The sequence below is a fragment of the Plectropomus leopardus genome, unplaced genomic scaffold (genome assembly GCF_008729295.1).
Source record: "Plectropomus leopardus isolate mb unplaced genomic scaffold, YSFRI_Pleo_2.0 unplaced_scaffold35, whole genome shotgun sequence".
Lineage (NCBI taxonomy): Eukaryota > Metazoa > Chordata > Actinopteri > Perciformes > Serranidae > Plectropomus > Plectropomus leopardus.
The window spans coordinates 1-21563 of NW_024638244.1; the positions used below are offsets into that span (position 1 = coordinate 1).

At 39.8% G+C, this 21563-nt stretch overlaps 1 protein-coding gene across 1 annotated transcript; it reads left to right on the forward strand.

Moving 5' to 3' along the window:
* Positions 1-191: 191 nt before the first annotated feature.
* Positions 192-20288, forward strand: LOC121938829 (transmembrane protein KIAA1109 homolog). Its single transcript, XM_042481986.1, has 17 exons — positions 192-383; positions 1429-1568; positions 2727-2922; positions 4044-4244; positions 5211-5387; positions 5931-6068; positions 7615-7860; positions 8046-8199; positions 10286-10443; positions 11935-12124; positions 12512-12729; positions 13107-13358; positions 14753-14956; positions 16053-16247; positions 17208-17342; positions 18056-18221; positions 19342-20288. The coding sequence occupies exons 1-17, from the start codon at positions 299-301 to the stop codon at positions 19556-19558; spliced, it is 3072 nt and encodes a 1023-aa protein (XP_042337920.1). The 5' UTR covers positions 192-298; the 3' UTR covers positions 19559-20288.
* The last annotated feature ends 1275 nt before the right edge of the window (positions 20289-21563 follow it).

The window sequence follows — 21563 nt, forward strand, 5'->3', positions numbered from 1 at the left end:
ATGCATGTGATTTCATCCGTTATTTAAAGAATCCAGAGGGCACCTTTGATCAGAACGGCCTCATGCATATTGATGTGCACCACAGAGGGAAGGACACCAGAGACATTTAAAAAAAAAAAGTTTTTAATATGCTTCCAGTTGATTTAAAGTTGAAGAAATGAACTTTGAGAATGTTGTCGACATATACTCCAGATGATTTAAACTCCCATGTGTCTTTGCAGCCAAAGGTAAGGGCAGCGGCGGCGTGAAGACGGCCAAGCTGTACGCCTGGGTGGCCCTCCAGACTCTGCCGGAGGAAATGGTCATCAGCCCCTGTCTGCTGGACTTCCTGGAAAAAGCGCTGGAAACCATTCCCATCACTCCAGTCGAGAGGAACTACGCAGGTTTGTTTGCTGCGCCGTCAGAGTCTATCTACTTATTTCTAACTTTTATCTTCTCATTTATAACTTTTATCTACTTATTTATAACTTTTATCTTCTCATTTATAACTTTTATCTACTTATTTATAACTTTTATCTACTCATTTTAGGGGTTGACAGATTATTGGCCTGACTTATTGGGACCGACATTTGGCATTATGACCATTATCTGTATTTTATTTCACTGATAGCCAATAAAATTAATTAATTAAAAGGTTCAAAGAAAGTGTTAGCATGGGAGGAACTTCTACTCTATAAAACCACAGGGAGATATTTTACTACTTTTATTTTTTACCCACAATTTTTTTATTTAGATTTCCATGTTTTTGCAATCATTAACACGTAACAAATAGTGACATAATACAGAACAAAACAGATGGAGAAACAAAAAAATAGAAAGGTGGAAAAAATACATAAAATAAAAACAGAAATTCTCCTCATATGTTAAACATGGAAATCTATACAAAATGGAGTAAAAATATTACAATAAATACTAAATATGAGACGCATTTAAAATTTGGTTCAGAATCTGCATGATCCACAAAAATGAGTCATTTACTTCACTTTACGAATAAAATTGCTGGGAACTTGTTGTATATGATGTTGACAGTTTCAGTTTTGCTAAAGGCATTTAAACAAAGTTTTGTGTTGGAGTTTATCTATGGAGTTATCTATATTTTGACATTTTTATCGTAAATGCATATTGGTTCCAAATATCGTTTATCGGTCTCAATAACTACTAATAATCAGTATTGGTAATGGACCTGAAAAATAAATTGGGGCGACCCCTACATTCAGCTGTTTATTATGGGAGTGCACTGACTTGCACTGTTTCAGTCTTTTAGGGGAAACGTGATGATAATTTTCTTTATGTATAGAACTGCGTATTGAAAATGACAAATAAAAGAAATCTGAAATCTTTATGGATCCTGTTCCTGCAGGACTTTTCTTCCTGCTTGTTTGGCATTCATAGTAAAGTGTGTTTGTGTGTTTGTGTATCTCCCATCAGCTGTAACTTCCCAGGAGGAGGACATGGCTCACTTTGATACAGTGGAGCAGCTGGAGGAATCCACCACCTCTCTGGTTTCCTCGTCCACTTCGGCCTACTCCTCCTTCCCTGTGGATGTGGTCGTCTACGTCAGAGTCCAGGTACTGACGACCCAGCTGATATTCTCATACTTAAATCCTTATTGTAGCTATTTTAACCAAATATGTTAATTTCTCCTTGTACTTTTCTTTATACCTTATAAATCACCAGTAGTTATATATTATATCCTCATATTTTTTCTATCTCCTTTTGGAAAAAGTCACCCCAAATCAAAAATACACATTTTTTCCTCTTACCTGTAGTGCTATTAATCAGTCTAGATAGTTTTGGTGTGAGTTGCAGAGTGTTGGAGATATCAGCCATAGAGATACCTACCTTCTCTCCAATATTATACAACTAGATGGCCCTCCACTGGTGCTCAAAGTACCAAGAAAATACATCAACATTAACGTCTCTTTCCAGAAATTATGACCCGGTTATTGAAAATGATCATAGACATTGTTTCTTTCTACCCAACTACACCCGCCATCCAGGCCTGGAAAGGTTTTGGAAAGCTAAATATACCATGAAAGTTTAGGAAAAGTCATGGAATTTTTTTTCACAATTTTTTTTCTTTAAAATTGCCAAAAATGTTTTAAAATAAAAACAAAAGGCCAACATTTTCTATTCTTCCCACAGGTTTTGAGTTGCTTTCTTTAAAAATCATCCTTAAAATAAATACTTAATACAGTTAATACAGCCATTTAAAATTTTATCCCCCTCCCCTAAGCTAAAATATAAAACAGAAGTCCCCTTTTGCACCCTTATCAGAATTCATTATTTTTAAAAAAGCTATTATATAGTAATAAAAAAAATAAATATTGATGGGCATTTCAAGGATGTATGGTCTTGAAATGAATGAAAATGAAAATGAACCCTGTACTTAGGATATGACCATATTCAAGATCTAACACATGATCTACTCTCATATCATGATGTTAATGCAGTATCCATATAATATCCACCCCCATACATGATAGTTACATTAGGAAGTGCAGTTTTCTACTGATGCTGTTAAAAACTCATATCAATATCGTGAGCCTTTCGTGATGCTTTCATAATGCAAGTTGTTTTTATGATGACGATGGAAATAATATATAGATCTTGTTTATACCTTCAGTCTCTTTTTACTATCCATCAACCTGTAATCTCATACATGCAGACACGCAGTTACACACTTTACACTACAGTTAACAATCAGTTATTGTGTGTGTTTGCAGCCCTCTCAGATCCGCTTCAGCTGCCTGCCGATGTCCCGGGTGGAGTGCATGCTCAAACTGCCCTCCTTAGACCTGGTCTTCTCCTCCAACCGAGGAGAGCTGGAGACCCCGACAGGAGCCCATCCCACTGAGGGTTCTCACCCCCCCTCCTCCACTCCACCAGGGCAGCACATCCCCAAACCCCCTCCCAGCAAAGGTACGCAGAGCATGTCTTGCGGAATAATGAAGCTCTAACATGTGCACGGTTACGTGAAAAACAAAACCTCTTCAGTCAAAAGTCAATCAAACACTGCAAGCGCATCTATTATGTGTCACCCCACGCCACGTCTGAGCCCTGTGGGATTTAATGCTGCTCACAGCTTCTTCTCATCCAATCATTACTTTCCCCTCCAGTCTCTTTTTGCCAGGTTTTTGCTTTTTTGTAAAGCATTCAAGATCTTTTTTTTAATTATTTATATAGTTATTTATAGGGACAATGGAAATTAAGTATTAGTATTACTTTAGCCTGTTAGAAACAAGCTGTAGTAACTGATAATTCACATATAGAGATTATAGCTGTTGTTAGTTTCCAGCATCGGTACCTATTTAGGCTTTTAGTAAAAAAAATGATAAAATATAAGATATCAAGGTTACATACAATAACGGCCATTCACTAACAGTTATAATAAAAAGAACACAAAAAGGTAAATATTTACATCAAGATTACATAGAATACTGCTTGTAGATAAGTGTAGATTGTGGTGCATATCCATGTGGGAATATGGTTTGTTTGTTTTTTGTTTTTTTAGTTTGATTGTTTGTTTTCTGTTTTGTTCTGTTTGTGTGTTTTTTTATGCCTCTCAGAATTACTTATGTAATTTTTAATTATTATTTTATATTGTGATTTTTTTTTTGTTATATATACATATGCATATGAAACATTTGATTTGATGACCATAGGTGACATTTTAAGTGGAAAAAAGTTCAATAAAATATTAATGGAAAAAAAAGATTGATTACAACAGTTACAATTAAAAAAAAAAAAAAGAACAAAGACACTTATATCAAGGTTACATACACTTACAGCACTCAACTGTAAGACATAAAATAGTTTAAAATGCTCACTTCATATTTACTATATATTACATTAATATGCGTGTGATGCATTCATTTTTTGCAGACAATACGTTCTGATTTCTGCTCTAATTATCCTCCTCCTCTCTATTATGGAACTTATTCATTCATGTCAAATACAGCTTCAATGAATCCCTCCTGATTGGGACTGCTCATCTTACCTCCTCTGTGTTTTTTTTCCCGCCCTCCTCGGCCTCCTTCCAGCATCTCCGTTGCTGGGGAGCCCTCTGGGCCGGAGCCGCCACAGCAGCAGCCAGTCCGACCTCACCGGCCCCCCCAGTAACTCCTCAGGCCTCAGCTTCACCGCCTGCATGTCTGACTTCTCCCTCTACGTCTTCCACCCCTACGGCGCCGGGAAACAGAAATCTGCCGTCACAGGCCTGCCTCCAGGCCCAGGGACATTAGGTATGGAGAAGGAAAACTCATTATAATCCAATGTGCTAATAATACAGGGCTTTGGCTGCTAATGTTACTGCTGATAATGACATCTTCATCTTGCTTTACTGTAGATATCATGTGCAAACGTGTGCTAGATCTAGTGTGGACGGGGTTAAAGGAACTCCATATGATATGATATTTAGAACTCTAATAAAGCGGCAAACAACTGTTTTTCATGTAAAGACATAGTGGTATAATGGCGTCCTGAGCAGAGAAAGAAGTCGTGCTACCTCTGTTACCCCTTTACCACCAACATGGAGCCACTTCTGTTCTGGTTCCCACACCTAATTTTGAACCATTAGGAGCATTCCCGCAAAGAAATATTTTTGGTTCAGTGTCCAAAAAGTTGGCAACAGACTGAAACCAAAAAATAGCAGGTTGTTCTTGACCTGAGGTGCAACCCATGATGACATAAGTGGGCGTGTCATATTCCACATGGGCGTGTCCACACTTTTTTGAATGAGGGCCAGTGGCTTCTCCTATCATACGGTCATAAAAGAAAGAAAATGACAGAAACAAAACTATTTCATCTTTAAGTGAAAAAGTGTTCAGCTGTCCACGACTCCTAAAAGCGGCAGCCCTCGCTTTCGACTGAATGCTTCTTTCCTGTGGCCATGTCTGCTACCTAACTGGAAATATCTGGTGTTAGGTAACCATTAGTTAGCTTTTTTTTTGTTGATGAAAACAAAACACACCAGTTTTGCAAGTAGTTCCTACTTGGTGCCTGTCTACAAACTGTATGATTATCCTGCCATTGTGAGGTGATATGTTACATAAATCTATAATAATAAATGCACAGTGATCTTGCTTGATTAGCCAATCATATGGAGTATTTTAAAAGATAAGCTTAGGGCTGTTTAAAAATTGGCCTGAGGGCCAGAAGGATTGAAATGAGATTGAAGATCGTGATGATTATGGCTCTTTTTCCTGAAGGTACTGTTGATGAGGAGACTTCTTCAGTAACAGGGAGAAAAGACTCTCTGAGTATCAACCTGGAGTTTGTGAAGGTCAGCTTGTCCAGGATGAGGCGTACTGGAGGTCCCACCTTCATCGAAAGCTTCATTCCTGCCAAAGGTGGTAAAATGGACACCACCCTCATCAACATCTCAGGTACGTCGTCAGCCCCAGAAGAAGACGTTTCATTTCAGTTCAGTCTCAGACACTCAGCAAGACTTGGAGTGGAGTTTGTAAAGGTTGATTTTGGGCCACATGAAGTCAGGGGATTTCCCTCACTTCCTGTCAGTTCCAATAACAATGAAAAAAAAAATCATGAAATTCAAAAATTGTCTTTGAAGTGATATACAACAGAAGTGAATACTTACTGTGATGGATCCTTGGGGGATATGAGATACATTATTAGGCTCAGTCACAGACTTTTATCAGCAGCACTGTGGGCACATTGATGTGGGCTACCCCAAGACGAAGGCACAGTGAGTTCATGAAGTGATGAAAGGGACATTTAACAAGCAGGAAAATGAGACTGGGGAGCATGATAGATGACTAATGCACCTTTCCAATCTCTGAATATCAAGACGTAGTGGTGCTTATTTTTTCCCTGTTGATTTGTATTAAGGTGAATATTCTACCAATTTGCTTGCACTGTAGCTGTTTAAAGATGTCTCATGCATGAACACGTTTAATATTCTCTCTTAGCTGTGTGTGACATCGGCTCAGCCTCCTTCAAGTACGACATGAGACGACTGAGTGAGATCCTGGCCTTCCCAAGAGCCTGGTACCGTCGGAGTATCGCCAGGCGCCTCTTCCTGGGAGACCAGACCATCAACCTGCCAGGTGACTTTCTTACCACTAAGTGTCTTTCCTCTTTCTTAGAGTTGGTTTTGTTGACAGACACAGTATGGTGTGTTTTTACCACTCTGCTGTTTTGAAGAAAATAACCACTGGCTCTTGTGTCAGCTTTTCTGGGCTTTTCTATGATACTGACAGAACAACTCTTTTCTTAAGCTTGCACAAGCCACTGTGCTTTTTCCAAAATGACGACTTCCTGTCTGTTCATCTTTTAGTTTTGTAGGAGAGTATTGCTGCTATTGCCTACTTTTAACATAGCCCTCAAGTAAAATGAATGATATGGACAACAAAATAAAAGGTTTTTTGTATATTTGGATGGGTGGATGGATTTACTTACTTACATAACTGCTTATTTACTTACCTACTTCTAAATGTAATTTTGAACCTACTTTTACTTACCTTTATTTCTTCGTTCTTTGCTTACTTACCTACTTACATACATGATTTCATGCCCACTTATTACATACGTGATTTTTCACTTACATACTTAATTAACTACTTGCTCACTTATTTACTTACTTAACAACCTTCATACATAGGTAATTTCTTACTTACTTACATACCTACTTACCTTGTTAAATACATGATTTCTTATCCACTTATTACAAATGTGATTTTTCACTTACATACTTAATTAACTACTTGCTCACTTATTTACTTACTAAACAACCTTTGTACATATGTAATTTCTTACATACTTACCTTGTTAAATATTTCTTATCCACTTATTACATATGTGATTTCTCACTTACATACAGTACATACTTAACTACTCGCACACTTATTTACTTACTTCATACATAGGTAATTTCTAACTTACTTACATACCTACTTACTTACCTTGTTACATATGTGATATTTTACCCACTTACTCATATATGTTATTTCCTACCTATTTACTTACCTACATACTAACTTGACTATTCTCTTATTTACTTACTTGCTCGTCTACCGACATAGAGGTAATTTCTTTCTAATTTACTTGCGTCACTGTCTATCTCCACACAACAGTCCACATAAGGCCTAGTATAAATACATTAGACTGTGCACAACAACATAACTACATGGAATACATCCTATACGTCCACATTTGTACTTACACACCAATGCACATGACAGTTACCAGTGTATCACTGTCGCTGACTTATTTTCCTGTCCTGTCCCAGTACTGTAATGAATAGTGACATTGACTCCCACAGAATTCCCCCAAAAATGTCTCCTTTAAGTGGAGGCAGTAATGATGGTGAAGAAACATGGAATAACAGGGGAGAGTGGGTTGACTTATACTTTGGTAGAGTAGTGACAGAAAGTGCTTTGAGTTTTAGATGGCAGAGTCTTTGCTGGTTGTATGAAATGATGCCATGTCAGTCTTTGTCTACCAAGTAATCTCAGCAGGTTTAGCTTGTGTTCATTTTTAATATCCCATCTCGCTGACCTTCCTTCAGCCAACATTTCCATCCTCTGCTTCATGTTGACATTTCCAAGGCTGCCCTTTACATATGTATGTCTCTCAACCTTTACCTCTCTTCAGCCTCTGGCCCCGCCACCCCTGATTCTGCTGAAAACGTCACCCAACACCTGTCCCCCGAGTCCAGCCGCAAAGCCTATTGGAGGACGTGGGACGGCAGCACCGGGACACAGCACATTCCCCAATCCCCCAATGTCTTCTCAGAGCACTCCACCGGAAGCAACATGTCCCCTGGCGGCCTGGGACACCTCAAGTCCCCTGCACCTGGACGCACCAGGAGTGTGTCTGATTCCTCTGCTCCCAGGAGAGGTGATTATGAACACTCACTGTCTCAGCAGATGCGACTCCAACAAAAATATTATTTTTAGTTTCCAAAACACCGAATGTGCTGGGTGTCTTTATAGAGAAGCACAATTTAGATGTTAACAATGTACAAACCAATACATCAAACATCTCAACTGCCTTTTAATTTGTCTTTGCTTGTTCTTTTCTAGACTCGGTGACGAAAACTTCCACCCCATCCTTCAGTAAAAACGGGAAGGCAGCAGGTCAGCAGGGGGCGCCGTGGGAGACACTCGTGGTGTTCGCCATCAACTTGAAACAGCTCACGGTCCAAATGAACATGAGCAACGTCATGGGAAACAATACGTAAGTGCTCACAGTTTCTGCACCGTTCAGTGTAAATCAATAACCCTTTAAACCTGGATCAACATCAACCTTCTCAGGTTGCACTCAGATGCTTATCACAAACATTTCAAACCTTTGAAACCTTAACAAAGTGCTTTAATATTTTCTGAAAACATGAGGGAAAAGGCAATGAGCAACTTCACAAGAAATGTCCCGCAAATTGCAATAAATTGGTAAAAGGTGACAAGAAAGAAAAAGAGAAAAATATTAGAGAATTGTCAAAAAAAGAAGAAATGTACAAAGAACTGTATTAATTTTAGCATGTATCTACATGTTTTCATTTCCTTTTTTGTCCTTTCTTTTAAGGCTCATTTTCAGTTTTGTTTTTTTTTTGTAGCTTTTTACTAATTTAATGCTAAATTTTGGGTCATATCTTGCTCATTGCTCATTGTTGTCTTCCTATGTTTTCCAAGAAACCAATTTGTTTTAAAGGGTTAAAACCATCACAACAGACATGAATCAAGTGTGATGTTAAGATTTTAAGATGCTTATTGGTCTTGCTGAGAGTTAGATGAGAAGATGTATACCACTCTCAGACAATAGAGTGGTATTGGTCTTCCCATCTGACTGGAATCTGAAGCAAATGAGCATATTTTAAAAATTCTTTTAAATATTGCGGAATTAAAAGGAAAATATCATGCTGACGATGACGATGATGAATAAGCAGTTTTTTCAGGATAAAATAATCTCCCGGCTGTATATGAGCTTTTTTTAAACCGTTTATTCCCAATGTTTTTTACTTTCTCTGCAAAAATGTACCAGCTGATGCAATAGTAAAGAAATATTTATACATAAGCAGACACTCTTATGGCCTATATGGATGCATCTTCAGTGTTGCTTAAACTTGGCCTCAAACTTAAATGCTGCGGTGATTCTGGTAGATGAGGGATTAACGTCAGCCATGAAAGCTGGGACTGATAGACAATCATTAGTGTTAGAGAACGTCACTTTGCTGAGGGTGTCCTGCTGGACATACTATGTGTCCTTCTATGGTGCCTTCCCCTGAAAAAAGAGACAACATTTTTTTCTTTTTTTTTGACCTTTTATGTATACTTAATATTTATATGTACTTGTTTAATTTCTGATCAGTCATCTATGGTTACGCCAGTCCGCACACACATATTATCATACATAGACTTTTGCACTGGTGTAACTTTACTTACAAATCCATTCTTGGACTGCTGCCAATGTATTCATCCTCCTGCATGTCACTCAAACAGTGCAGTCAGCCAACTGACATCTACTGATTATAATACACTGACTATGGAAAGGAATGTCATACAACCCCACTTCAAAAAATCCAAGCCATTCCTTTAATCTAACAATGGTGACAAGAAAAAAAAACTAAAACAAAATATCTACTTGCAAAATGTTATATTTTTGTCATGTTTCATGTGTGTTAGTGAATGAAATTTAATTGCTAATAAACATATTGTGATTAAAGTTATGATGACATGAATTAAACATGATGGTCCTTTATCGCCTACTCTTATGGGCTCCGCTCATCTCCTGTACACGGCTGTATCAAAATATGCAGTTGTTACAACTGTTTTCTTTCCATTTAAGGCAGAATAGCAGAAAATCCTGCTGAATCACTGACAAACACAACACCCTAATAACCAAGACAGTAAGGTTTCATGAGCTGTGCGTCATCATGAAGTGAAAAAATATCTTCTCTGGAAATGTGTGGGCTCTCTGAACAACACAAATGTCTCCTGCTTCTTGCTCACCAAGTCAGGGTACGCTAGACCTCTCTGTCTCTGCTTTAAATTATTTAAGACTTAAGAATATTCTTACTTCATTAAAGCATTCATGCACAGGTGTTGTCTTTGTTTTAAAGCAAGAACTGTATCGATAAGAAACAAAGCTGATGGTTTAAAAAGCTGACATGTCAATATGATTTAATGCTCAAGGTTTGCTGGTGTTTTTTTTTTGCAGTTACCCGTCTTATCTCCGAGCAAAGTTCCCACAATGAGAGTCTTATATGTTTCATAGAGAGCACTTCTCCATTATTCAGCAGCACTCACACTTGTGTTTGCCTCCACAGCTGGACAACCAGCGGGTTGAAGAGTCAGGGCCGGCTGTCCGTAGGCAGCAACCGGGACCGAGAGATCAGCATGTCGGTCGGCCTCGGGCGCTCCAAGCTCGACTCCAAGGGCGGGGTGGTGGGTGGCAATATAGACGTGAACACCCTGGAGATGGTTTGTAAGTAAACAAAGCATCAACTTCGCAGACATCTGGTGTTTTTCTGCAACTCATTAGCAGCGCTTGTTCTAGCAGACTGAAACTGGATGTGGACCTGAGCCAGAGTTCAGTGCAGAGTTCTCACACAGCACCGGGAGCGGAGCAGGGAGAAAATTACAGGCTTAAAAACACTCTCACATTTTACACTCACTGTGCAAATATACACTTTATTTTATATGGTGCATTTGGTGTTTAAATAAGACACATTTTTCAAAAGAACGTATCTAAAAGTCTTTATTAATTTAAACCTGTCCTTATGAGTATTTCTGGTGATTCATTTCTCCTGCTGCAGATTTACATGCAACAATGGCTATTAATGCATTTCTTTTAGTGATGCACCGATTTATTAGGCCAATACCTGTTTTAGCTAATAATCACCTCGTTGACTGTCATCGATCCATCTGCAAATTAGATGACATTCACCAATGGCTGATGTTTTCGTTGTCACATCAGTTGTAAACAGGTTAAAACCATTGCTTGAGACTAACAGCATCCTGTCACCCTGGAGACAATAGAATCATTTGTTAGGGACGAACAGAGGCACTACAACTAACCGTCGTCCTAGTGGGCTTGTCCTGTAGGATACAAACCTGATGTGACTGCAGCGGTACGTCTGTTGGAATTGGCAGGAGGAGAGGTAGTTAGCATCAGCTGTCAGCAGCTGGTGGCCACAACTAACAGCTAACAAAGGTTACATTCAGGGCACGTCAAGACGAGAACAGCTCTAATAGAAACGAAAAAGTCTTTCCTTTTCGTTTTTTAAAAAATCTACATTGTTATGATATGTGTAAACGATCCTCTTGTAAAGGGATCCACAAAAACAACCGCAAACGCTGTAGTATGCATGCGAGGCACCACGTGCATGCATGAAGTGCAGCTGTGATGTCACCGTTCTCACAGGATCCGCGCATTGCCAGTTTACACAGTGACTGAAGGGGTGGTGTTTTCGAAAAACTTCACTCTGGAACCTGGTTTCAAAAGTTTAACATTTAATGCAAGATCCATTGCTGTGTAAATGGTCCCTTTGTTTTAATATGACACATTCAAGCTCTTTTCAGTGAAAATGAGCTTTGAGTGAAAGTGAATAATAACTTTTTCTTGAAATATTCACTTCAGTTTTTGCAACGCAAACTCTTTGAAAATGAAATATATAAATTCTTGATACTGAAAGTTTTTAAGTTAGGAAATTTGAATAAATGAAGCGAACTCATCATACTAACCACTACATTTTAAATTGACATACTGTATTTTCATGTGTGCTTTTTTTATTGTTTTGTTTATTTCGATTTAATACCTTAATACAGGCAAAAAAAAAAAAAAAACAATGAATGGAAGTGAAAAATATTGCAACCTGTTTTACGTCTTTTTTTTCTCATCCAGCTTGATGGCCAGGTTGTTGTACAAACAGTCAATAAATGCCATAGCGCTGACTTTTTGCTGTCTGAATTGTAGCCCACATCTCGGAGCACCCAAACCAGCAGCCCAGCCATAAAATCCAGATCACCATGGGGTCGACAGAGGCGCGTGTGGACTACATGGGCTCCAGCATCCTAATGGGAGTTTTCAGCAACGCTGACCTGCAGCTGCAGGACGAGTGGAAGGTCAACCTGTGCACCGTCGACACCAGCCTGTCAGAGAAAAGGTGTGAATTGAAATGATGCAAAGCAACAGCTTTGGTTGAACTATAGCACGCCTGATAGAATGCTAAGATGCTTCTTTTATGTGCTATGAAGTTTTTTTTATCAATGGGATCACAGTTGAGTTTAGATAAACACACATATCTGCATCAAAAGCATCTGAGAATTCCAGTTTTGCTTTCTGAGACTTTCAATATGGTTTTCTAAATTACTTGGCACGCCAGTCTAACAAAATGATGATGCAGATCTTTCACTCCAGATGCAGCTGTGTTTAATCTACATCATTACCATCTGCCGCTCACCTCGCTTTACTGTTTTACACAGTCTTAATCTTCTATCTTTCTGTTTTTCACCTTTTCCCTTCCCATCTTTTCTCCCGTCTGTCCTTCCAGTGAAATCTTCGTCCATGGAGACCTGCAGTGGGACATCTTCCAGGTGATCATTTCACGCTCCACCACACCAGACCTCATCAAGATCGGCATGAAGCTGCAGGAGTTTTTCACTCAGCAGTTCGACACCAGCAAGCGGGCCCTCTCCACCTGGGGCCCCGGTCCCTACCTGCCCCCCAAAACCCCTGTCATCAACACGGAGAAAGGATCTGCAGAGCTGTGTAAGCACGCCTTTTGCATACTGCTGGGAGAAATGCAGACTGTCACATACTAACACAGCAAGTGTCTTTATGCTGGTAACAGGAAGTGATCTGATTTGTAATTCTAAAACTCCTCATTTATATACTACTTTTTCAAACAGTTGACACGAAGGTTCAACTACTGCATGTAATCAAACGTGCTCAAGAGATTAAAACAAACAAAGGCACACATTTAAAAGAGTGGAGGCTATGTAAGGATAAAAACAACATAATACACCAAAGCTGATCCCGTTAGCAGCAGCAGCAGCATGCCTCATGTTCAGGTCAGGGTTGATTTGTCTGCCCACACCCCCCCCCGGCTCCTCATTCTGTGTCTCCTAACCGTCTTCGTCACACAGACATGGACGCGGCCCATCACCGCCACTGGCCCGGGGTGCTGAAGGTAATCGCCGGCTGCCACATCTCCCTCTTCCAGATGCCTCTGCCCGAGGACGCCGTGCAGCTGGGCGGATCAATGAGCCTTCATGGCAATCACATGACCCTGGCCTGCTTCCACGGGCCCAACTTCCGCTCCAAGTCGTGGGCTCTCTTCCACCTGGAGGAGCCCAACATCGCCTTCTGGACGGAGGCGCAGAAGATCTGGGAGGACGGTGAGACAAATTGTTCTTTGTGTAGATGGTATTCTAAAATGATTACACAGGCAGCTGTGACAGCCGCAGTCAGAGGCATTATGTTTTTGGGTTGTCCATCTGTCCTTCTGTCCGTCCCTTTCTCGTGAACATCATTATGCGAAAGCCTTGAGAGAATTTCTTCAAATTTGGCAAACACATCCACTTGGACTTTAAGATGAACTAAATAGATTTTAGTGGTTGAAGGTCAAAGATCAAGGTCACTGTGACCTTCTTATTCTTGTGAACATAATATCTCAAGAATGCATTAGAAGGAATTTTTTTTAAAAAAATTGCCACAAATTTCCATAATCCAACATGAACTGTTCAGATTTTGGTGGTCAGTGGTCAAGGTCATTGTGACCTTGCATCTGTCCTAATTTTTTGAAAGTAATATCTTAAGGATGCATTGATGGAGTCTCTTCAAATGTGTCTCAAACATCCATCCGGACGGTAATTATGATCTTGTTTTTCTTATTCTGGTGAACATATTTCAAGACTGCATTAGAGGGATTTTTTCAAAATTGGCACAAACGTCCTCCAGGACTCAATGATGAATTGATTAGATTTTGGTGGTCAAGTTCACTGTGACCTGCATTGTGGATGCATTGAGATATTTTCTTCAAAAATTCTTCAAATTTTCAAAAAACTCAAAAATGGACTAATTCTATTTTGGTGGTCATTGGTCAGAGATCAAGGTCACTATGACCTCATCCTTTTCATTTATGTGAAGGCAGTATCTCTAAAACCCGTTGAAAGAATTTCTTCAAATTTTGGCACAAGCATCCACTTGGAGTCAGTGATTAACTGATTAGATTTTGGCGGTCAGTGGTCAAGGTGACAGTGACCTTGTCTGTTTATTTTTCTGATGATTGCTCTACGGCACACAATGACTTTCAGAAAGAACAAATCTATCCATCTACTTTGGATCTGTCCCATTTCTCATGAACACAAAACCTTAAGATCCCATTGAGTGAAACTCTTAAAATTGGGCAAAAACATCGACTTGGACTCAAGAATGAACTGATTACATTTTAATGGTTAAAGAGCAAAGCCACTGTGACCTCTGGCCGTTATTTACGTCATAACTCAGGAACAGAAGGGTAGACATTTGGTCAGATGTTGCATTGGTGACACTAATCTTGGGTGTCCATCTTGAAATCTTGATTATTTAGATCGTCTGTGGTCTTGAGTTGAAGATGTGTGTGAAGCATTTACATTCAAGAGTTTGTAGCTTATTTGCAACAACATCCATGTTTGAAGCTGCGTTGGCTCTCATGGTTTCATATGAGTCTGGACAGACATGGATGTGACTGTCACTGCAACCTGACAGGTTATTCTAGTTGCTAACTGACTTCCGTTTCTGTCACATCCAGGCTCCAAAGATGATTCTACATACATCGTTCAAACACTGGATTTCCATCTTGGTCACAATACTATGGTAACCAAACCCTGTGGTGCCCTCGAAAGTCCAATGGCTACCATTACCAAAATAACCCGGCGGCGGCATGAAAACCCCCCACATGGAGTCGCCACAGTCAAAGAATGGTTCAACTACGTCACTGCCATGAGGAATGAAGGTAAAAATATTCTTACTTACTTGCGACCCATCAATTTTGGATCCTGATATAATCACACAAAAAAATGCAGGGTTCAACTTGTTCCTATACCTATCCAAATACATCAGCTCGGAGTATCATGGTCATACCAATTCTCTCCTTTTCCCAAAATTAAAGCCTGTAATGGGGAATTTCCCCATTTTTCAAAATTTATACAGTTTATTCCTGTTGTCTAAGACAGTTGAAAAATATTACCGAACATGAACACTTCACTCCCAAATCCAAAATCTGGAAACTGAGACCACCAAAGGGAATGTATGGGTACATAAACTGAGAAAACTACAATAGAATAAAGCTCATTTAGGTATAAAAAACAAACAAGCATCCAGTGGGTCCACAAATTTAGTCTTGCAATTTAGATTGTTAAAAATGATGCAAATTTTGTTATTTTTAGAGTGGCAGGCGAAGCAAAGACGCGAAACTTAAATGACGAAAGAATTTTGAATCTTTTTCTCTTTTCTTTTTTTTTGGGGATAATAAGGTAGCCCTGTAACAATCAAGTTCACCTATACGTAGAGTTCCATGAGTGTCATTTTTTTGTGCCTCAGTGGTGGGTGGAATTTGCCACCAGCATGCCAATTTTCGTGACTTTTGGTTTCATGGTTTTTGCTGCATTAACATTTTTAGTGGAGAAAGTATAGGAAAAAAAGAGAAATTGACAGAATGCTCCAGCAGGGGGCGCTGCTGCGTGGTCCCCAAAATCTGAACATTATAACCTTCATGAAGTTAGCTTTTATTGCAGACTCGGTGTATTAGAGTGCATTAGTGTCAGCTAGGTTTACCTAATAAAGTGACAGTTGAGTTTAAATGGTTGCTTCATTGTTGTATCTTCTCAGACTTTAAGCTTTTCTCCAGACAGCTCTGACTAAAAGAAGACAGACAGTTTTTTTTTTTTTCCCAAAGAGCTGCTCTCTGTCTGCCTTTCCTCACAGCTGCCGCCTCTTATCTGAAATGTAAAATGGGTTCAGATAATATTTAACAAAGAGGAGAAGCAGAGAAGTGTGAACATGACCTTAAACTCAAAAGAGTTGTGACACGTCTTTATCTCTTGTTTCAGAGCTGAACTTGCTCAGGAACGTGGAGGCCAACAACCAGGAGAGCGGAGTGGCGGCTAAAAGCTCCAGTCTGCTGAGCAGCTTCCGCAGCTCCTCCAGCTACAACCACGAAACTGAGACCATCTTTGCTCTTCCCCGAATGCAACTGGACTTCAAGTCCATCCACGTTCAAGATCCCGATGAACCGTCTCTATCAGGTAAGACTGGACCCCACAAAGTAATCGAACAGTACATAAAGGCAATAAAGCTTTTGTTGAAGTCTATTCTCCTACTGTTTGAGGTCAGACTGCATCCTTCTATCATTTTACTCCAAAAATATTGTGTTAACTGTTGCCCTGGACTACCATGACTTCAGCATAACGGGACAACCACAGTAAACTTATGTTTTTGGGGTTTTTTTTGTTGTTTTTTTTTTTTTTTGTTTAAATACTTATGTGTCCCTTTGTATCATTCTGTGTCCCCTCTCTTAATTCAGAGGTTTTTGTGTGTCTGTGAACACAACACAGGCAGAGTTCACCATGAGTTCTTTTTTTTTTCTCAGCAGCAGTTTGTCACTCGCAGAGTATCTTATCATCTTTGGTGTCCACTTTGAAACTGCACTGATTGTATAGATCTTGCAGATGTGTGTGAAGCATTTACTATATTTTTTTGTTTTTGTTTTTTATTTTCCTTTTTTGTCAATTTTCTGGTCATTCTGGTCAAAAAAAGACACTAATTTGTTGCTATTTTAAAAAATAATAATAATTTCTTACTCTTATCGCCTTCCTTTCTTCATTTTTTTTAAAGAAATCAAGCTGATTTGTTCCAGTTTTAAAGGGTTAAACTGGGCCTGCAATAACATGTAGGTCAGCCTGAAGTACCATGTAAACACATAACCTTTTATATTTGTTGGACACCATGTTTGTTTCTGAGGTGGACAACAATGCTACAAATGATATTTACATATTTTGCTTATTGTAATCGATTTGAAGTGTGTGTAGTGTACTTTATTACCATGAAAGGCGTAGTTCCTTTGTCTCAGTGTCTGTTTCCTGCTGGCTACTAGAGGCTGGTGCCTCGTGCACACTGAAATCATACTGTGAGAGGTTTTTCCTGTATTACAGGCAATGCTGTGTCTGCAGTCCACAGCTTTACTTTTTGTTTTTTGTTTGTCCCAGACTCCAACAGTAAGCCCAAAGTGGAGTGCAGCGTGGTGACAGAATTCACTGACCACATCTGTGTCACCATGGATGCCGAGCTCATCATGTTTCTCCACGACCTGGTGTCCGCATACCTGAAGGAGAAGGAGAAAGGTTTTGTCTTCACACCGTCCTTCAATCATTACAGTACTCTTTCAGTCAGTCAGTGAGACAATAAACAGTGTTTAGTCTTTTCCACATTCTCTGGGACACATTCATGAGTCATCTATACAACAACTGCAGTAGAGAAAAGAGTTAAAATTAAAGCTTGTAAACCAGACATTGTTCAATACGTCAAGAAAAAATGACTCACAAAGTGTCCAAGGACAAAAACAATATGAGCACATCTGCCTACCTGTGAAGCTGTGTGTGTGCTGTCGGACATGTTTTCGGCGAGCAGCATGAAACGCAGGCAGCTGAGTGTTATTTTCACACACAGCAGGGAGGTCAGAGTGCCCAATGCAGGCAGCATTTTAATGGCTCTCCCATTGTTACAAAAGAACAAATTAGCAGCCTTTATGCCGGCAACCTCCCATTCTTCATGACAATTAGAAAAGTGCCACGACTTTGTTCTGTTGATTCTGCCGCTGAATGGAGAGAGAAAAGAGGTGAGCGCTGCAGATTCTCAGGCCAGATGGGTGTTTGAATGTGAATAGAGTGGAGATCTATACTATCAAGGTGGCGTAACAGCTCTGAGGGAAAATTAATGAATGTTTATTGTGTTGTACTCCTGGGTGTTGTTGTTGAGGAATGTGTTGGCCGTGTTAAAAAGGGAAACACGAGGGCAGCAGAGCGTGCAAAGCAATAACCTCTCTCCTTCCCCTCAGCCCTGTTCGCCCCGCGGATGTTCGCGGCACGGCCCGGACAGAAGAGCCCCACGGCCCTGCATGACGAGAGCTCCTCAGACAGGGACAAGGACGACAGCATCAACTACACCACGGTGGACTGGAGGGAGTTCATGTGCAACACCTGGCACTTGGAGCCCACTCTCAGGTCAGCTCCGCTCCACCGCACCGCGGGCATTTAGAGTGCGGCGTTTTTCCTGTTAGCAGACGCACACACTGAGTCACAGTGCTCGTTCATGAATAATGCTCGCTGCAAATCAGATAAAGAGAAAAGAGCACGTGCAACACCGTAAGCGTCATTCTGTGTGACCTTGAGGCTACAGCGGGTTCCTGCAATGACGCACGGACCTCACATACAAATCCTCATGTTCAAGGTCGTCATGCAACATTAAAGAAATGCAAGACACACAAAGGAAATGCATTCCTTTTTTCACACTAAACCTTTTTTTCACTGTAAAAAGTGACTTGTCTTAGAAGTAGCATAAAAAACAGGCAGATGAGTCTTATTACTGTTTCACTTAAAGGATACACTGAAACCCCATTCTATCTGTATTCAGCTCATTTTCTGGATTTGAGTATTTTTGTCATGAATATTCCTCCAAGCACAAGTATGTAAGTATTGGAAATACAATGTACTAAAAGTATCAAAAGTAAAAGTACTCACTTTGCAGAAAAACAGCTGCCATCAGGTTTTATTATTATCTATCTGAATTAATGTCAGTTTGAATTAATATGAACACTGTTAAGTCGATAAATCTATACAAATTCATTGTATTGTATACGCACATCAGTTCGTATATTATACAAATCTTATATCAGCCCTCGAAATCCACCTCTTCAGACCCACCTATCAAATATAGAAGTTAGCAAGGCTGTGGAAATAACTTATTTGAATTCTTAATTTGGGTGGTGTCCCAAAATGAAAAAAAGACTAACTCATGTAGTCCTGTGAATCACAAGGATGTTTACAGTTTTATTTCTTTCAGGGTGATAATGTCATAAAATATGACAACAGACATTTAAAGCGCCATTCAAAAACCTCATGGAAGCTTCAAATGTTAAAACATGACAGTCTAAATTCTACAGTTACATTCTAGCAGTATTTGTGAGGACATTCCAACTCAAATAACCTAAAATAAAATAAATTACTTTCTGTAGTTCTAAAGCACTCTTCCCTAAATCTGAGTTGAAATAATTCCCAGTTATTAGCATATAATGTCTGAAATGCATCTAGCGCTGACTAAAGTAAACACGTCCTCCCTCTTCAGGCTGATCTCCTGGACCGGCCGGAAGATTGACCCGGTGGGTGTGGACTACATCCTGCAGAAACTGGGCTTCCACCATGCCAGGACTACGATTCCCAAGTGGCTGCAGAGAGGCGTGATGGACCCGCTGGACAAGGTGCTGTCGGTGCTCATCAAGAAGCTGGGGACGGCCCTGCAGGACGAGAAGGAAAAGAAAGGCAGGGACAAAGAGGAACACTGAGACACACACACACACACACACACACACAAACAAACACCACTGTAATTTAAGCTGTGCATACACACACAGGTCACATACACTGTATTACTGCAGCCACTATTGTACAACACACGTTACCTGCTCCCGCCTGTGAATCTCAGCTCAGTTGTTTGGCGGCTCTGACTGAAGCGTTTTGCACCGACGTCGTTTTCTGTACATTTTGAACAAAGTAGCAGCTGTTAGTATTATTTGACTGCTTTAACGGTAAACCCTGCCTCTGCCTCTTTACCTGTTGTAAATGACCTAACTGAAATCGCTTGAAAGTTTATTTTAAGGCTTACGATATTTCATGAGAAATGATTTCTTATACCATTGCCTTTTCTTTGTTTCCCATGGAACACATGGTAGATATGCTTTATGTCTTTTATAGTGTAGCTGAAGATATTTAAGAACAGTTCGGTGACAGTGTTCTTTTTTTTAAATTTTTTTTGATGTGAACAAATGAATTCTGGGAGGTTACGGCACATCATCCATCAGTCATGAGGATGACTCGAACTTGTAATTATCGTTTGAACCAAGATCACTATTTATGAGTATGTGAAATGCAAAGTCTATAACATGTATTAGCTTGGTGTGTCAAGCTTATTTTTGTCCTTTTTTTAAAATCCATACAGTAGAACCAGTGTATATAATTCAATTTCTTAAATATGTTGATTTCCTAACTTAATAAAAATATTGCCATTCAATTTTAGATGAGGCTCAGGTATCTTAATTTGTGCAGTTGGTCAAAACTAAACTTTTAAAAGGTAAAAGTGAATTTTAAAAAAAAACAAAAACAAACCTGTACACGTGGGGGGGGTGTTTGTGCAATTAATTTACAATTTTTTTTTTAGCTGCTGTTGTCTTAAGTACTTGACTATTGTCTCGACTAGTGTGACTATTTAGGGAAAAAAGGGGGAAAACGCAACATAAGTCAGTTTTTCTGAACTTTCACACTGTGAATAAATCAACCAATCACATAGCACCTCTAATGTCTGAAAAAAATAACCCTAAAGATGTTACAGTTGCGTCATCGGGGTCATTTAAGCTTCGGCTTTGACTGAAAATGTAAAAAGTCAGCAAAGCCCAGAAGGGTCCAAAAAACCTTTCACCATCTTCTATACTGTCTCTCACGGTACAGAGGAGAAATAGTGAATCACTGGAACAAACTTTCAGTGACGTTTACTTTCTGGTGGCGACCGTGGCTTTCTCTGCTCATCTTCCTATCCGTGAAACGCATCACTTGATGTGGCAGAGGATTTTTCCCAGGAAACGGCTGTCAGACAGATGTTCAGAACTTCAAATGAAACTTTAATGAACTGGGGATGGCTTCTTTTTTTTGTCGAAAATGTCTCATATTGTTTGAATCAAAGCTTTAATGGCGTCAGCAGTAAAACACTTTTCCATCTTCGGGCACTAATTTGTTTCTGTTCTGGGTTTTTAGGTCAATTAATGAGCGTGTGTGTAAGTCTACAGGATTCACTTAGTAATTTATAACAAGTTTCCTCCAATGTTTGTCAGAACACCTCGCCGCCCTCGCCATGAAAACCCCGCTGTGCTCACCGCAGGGTTTAGTTAATACAGTACTCTGACTGTAACCCCCCCACCGCAGCTAATCTCCTCCGCTGTGATATCCCCCCTCACCATGAGCCATGTTCCACTTTTGGTTCCATGCCACGGTTGTTGCATTTTTGATGGTGCGTTGGCGGGTGAAGGGGAGCACGGTGGCACTGTGGAGAGGAAGAGAACTGCGGGTTTCCTGTGTGATGTCTGCTGTGAGATTATAGCTGGTGTCACCTGAGGAAACCCAGACAGCTCAGTGTGAGAACACACTCAAGTCTTCGCCTGGGCTGGACATTATTTTTGATTTTTATTCTGCCTGCTGCACACGCTCTCCTTTGAAGTCCTATCTATTTTACATATCCCTACACTGTTTTATGTCTTTCACTACACTGAGTATACATATTAACATGGAGTCAGTGACCAG

Coding starts and splice junctions, on each gene's coding strand:
- LOC121938829 (XM_042481986.1), top strand. CDS start 299: ATGGTCATCAGCCCCTGTCTGCTGGACTTCCTGGAAAAAGCGCTGGAA. Junction 384..1,428: donor AGTCGAGAGGAACTACGCAG/GTTTGTTTGCTG, acceptor ATCTCCCATCAG/CTGTAACTTCCCAGGAGGAG. Junction 10,444..11,934: donor GAACACCCTGGAGATGGTTT/GTAAGTAAACAA, acceptor TCTGAATTGTAG/CCCACATCTCGGAGCACCCA.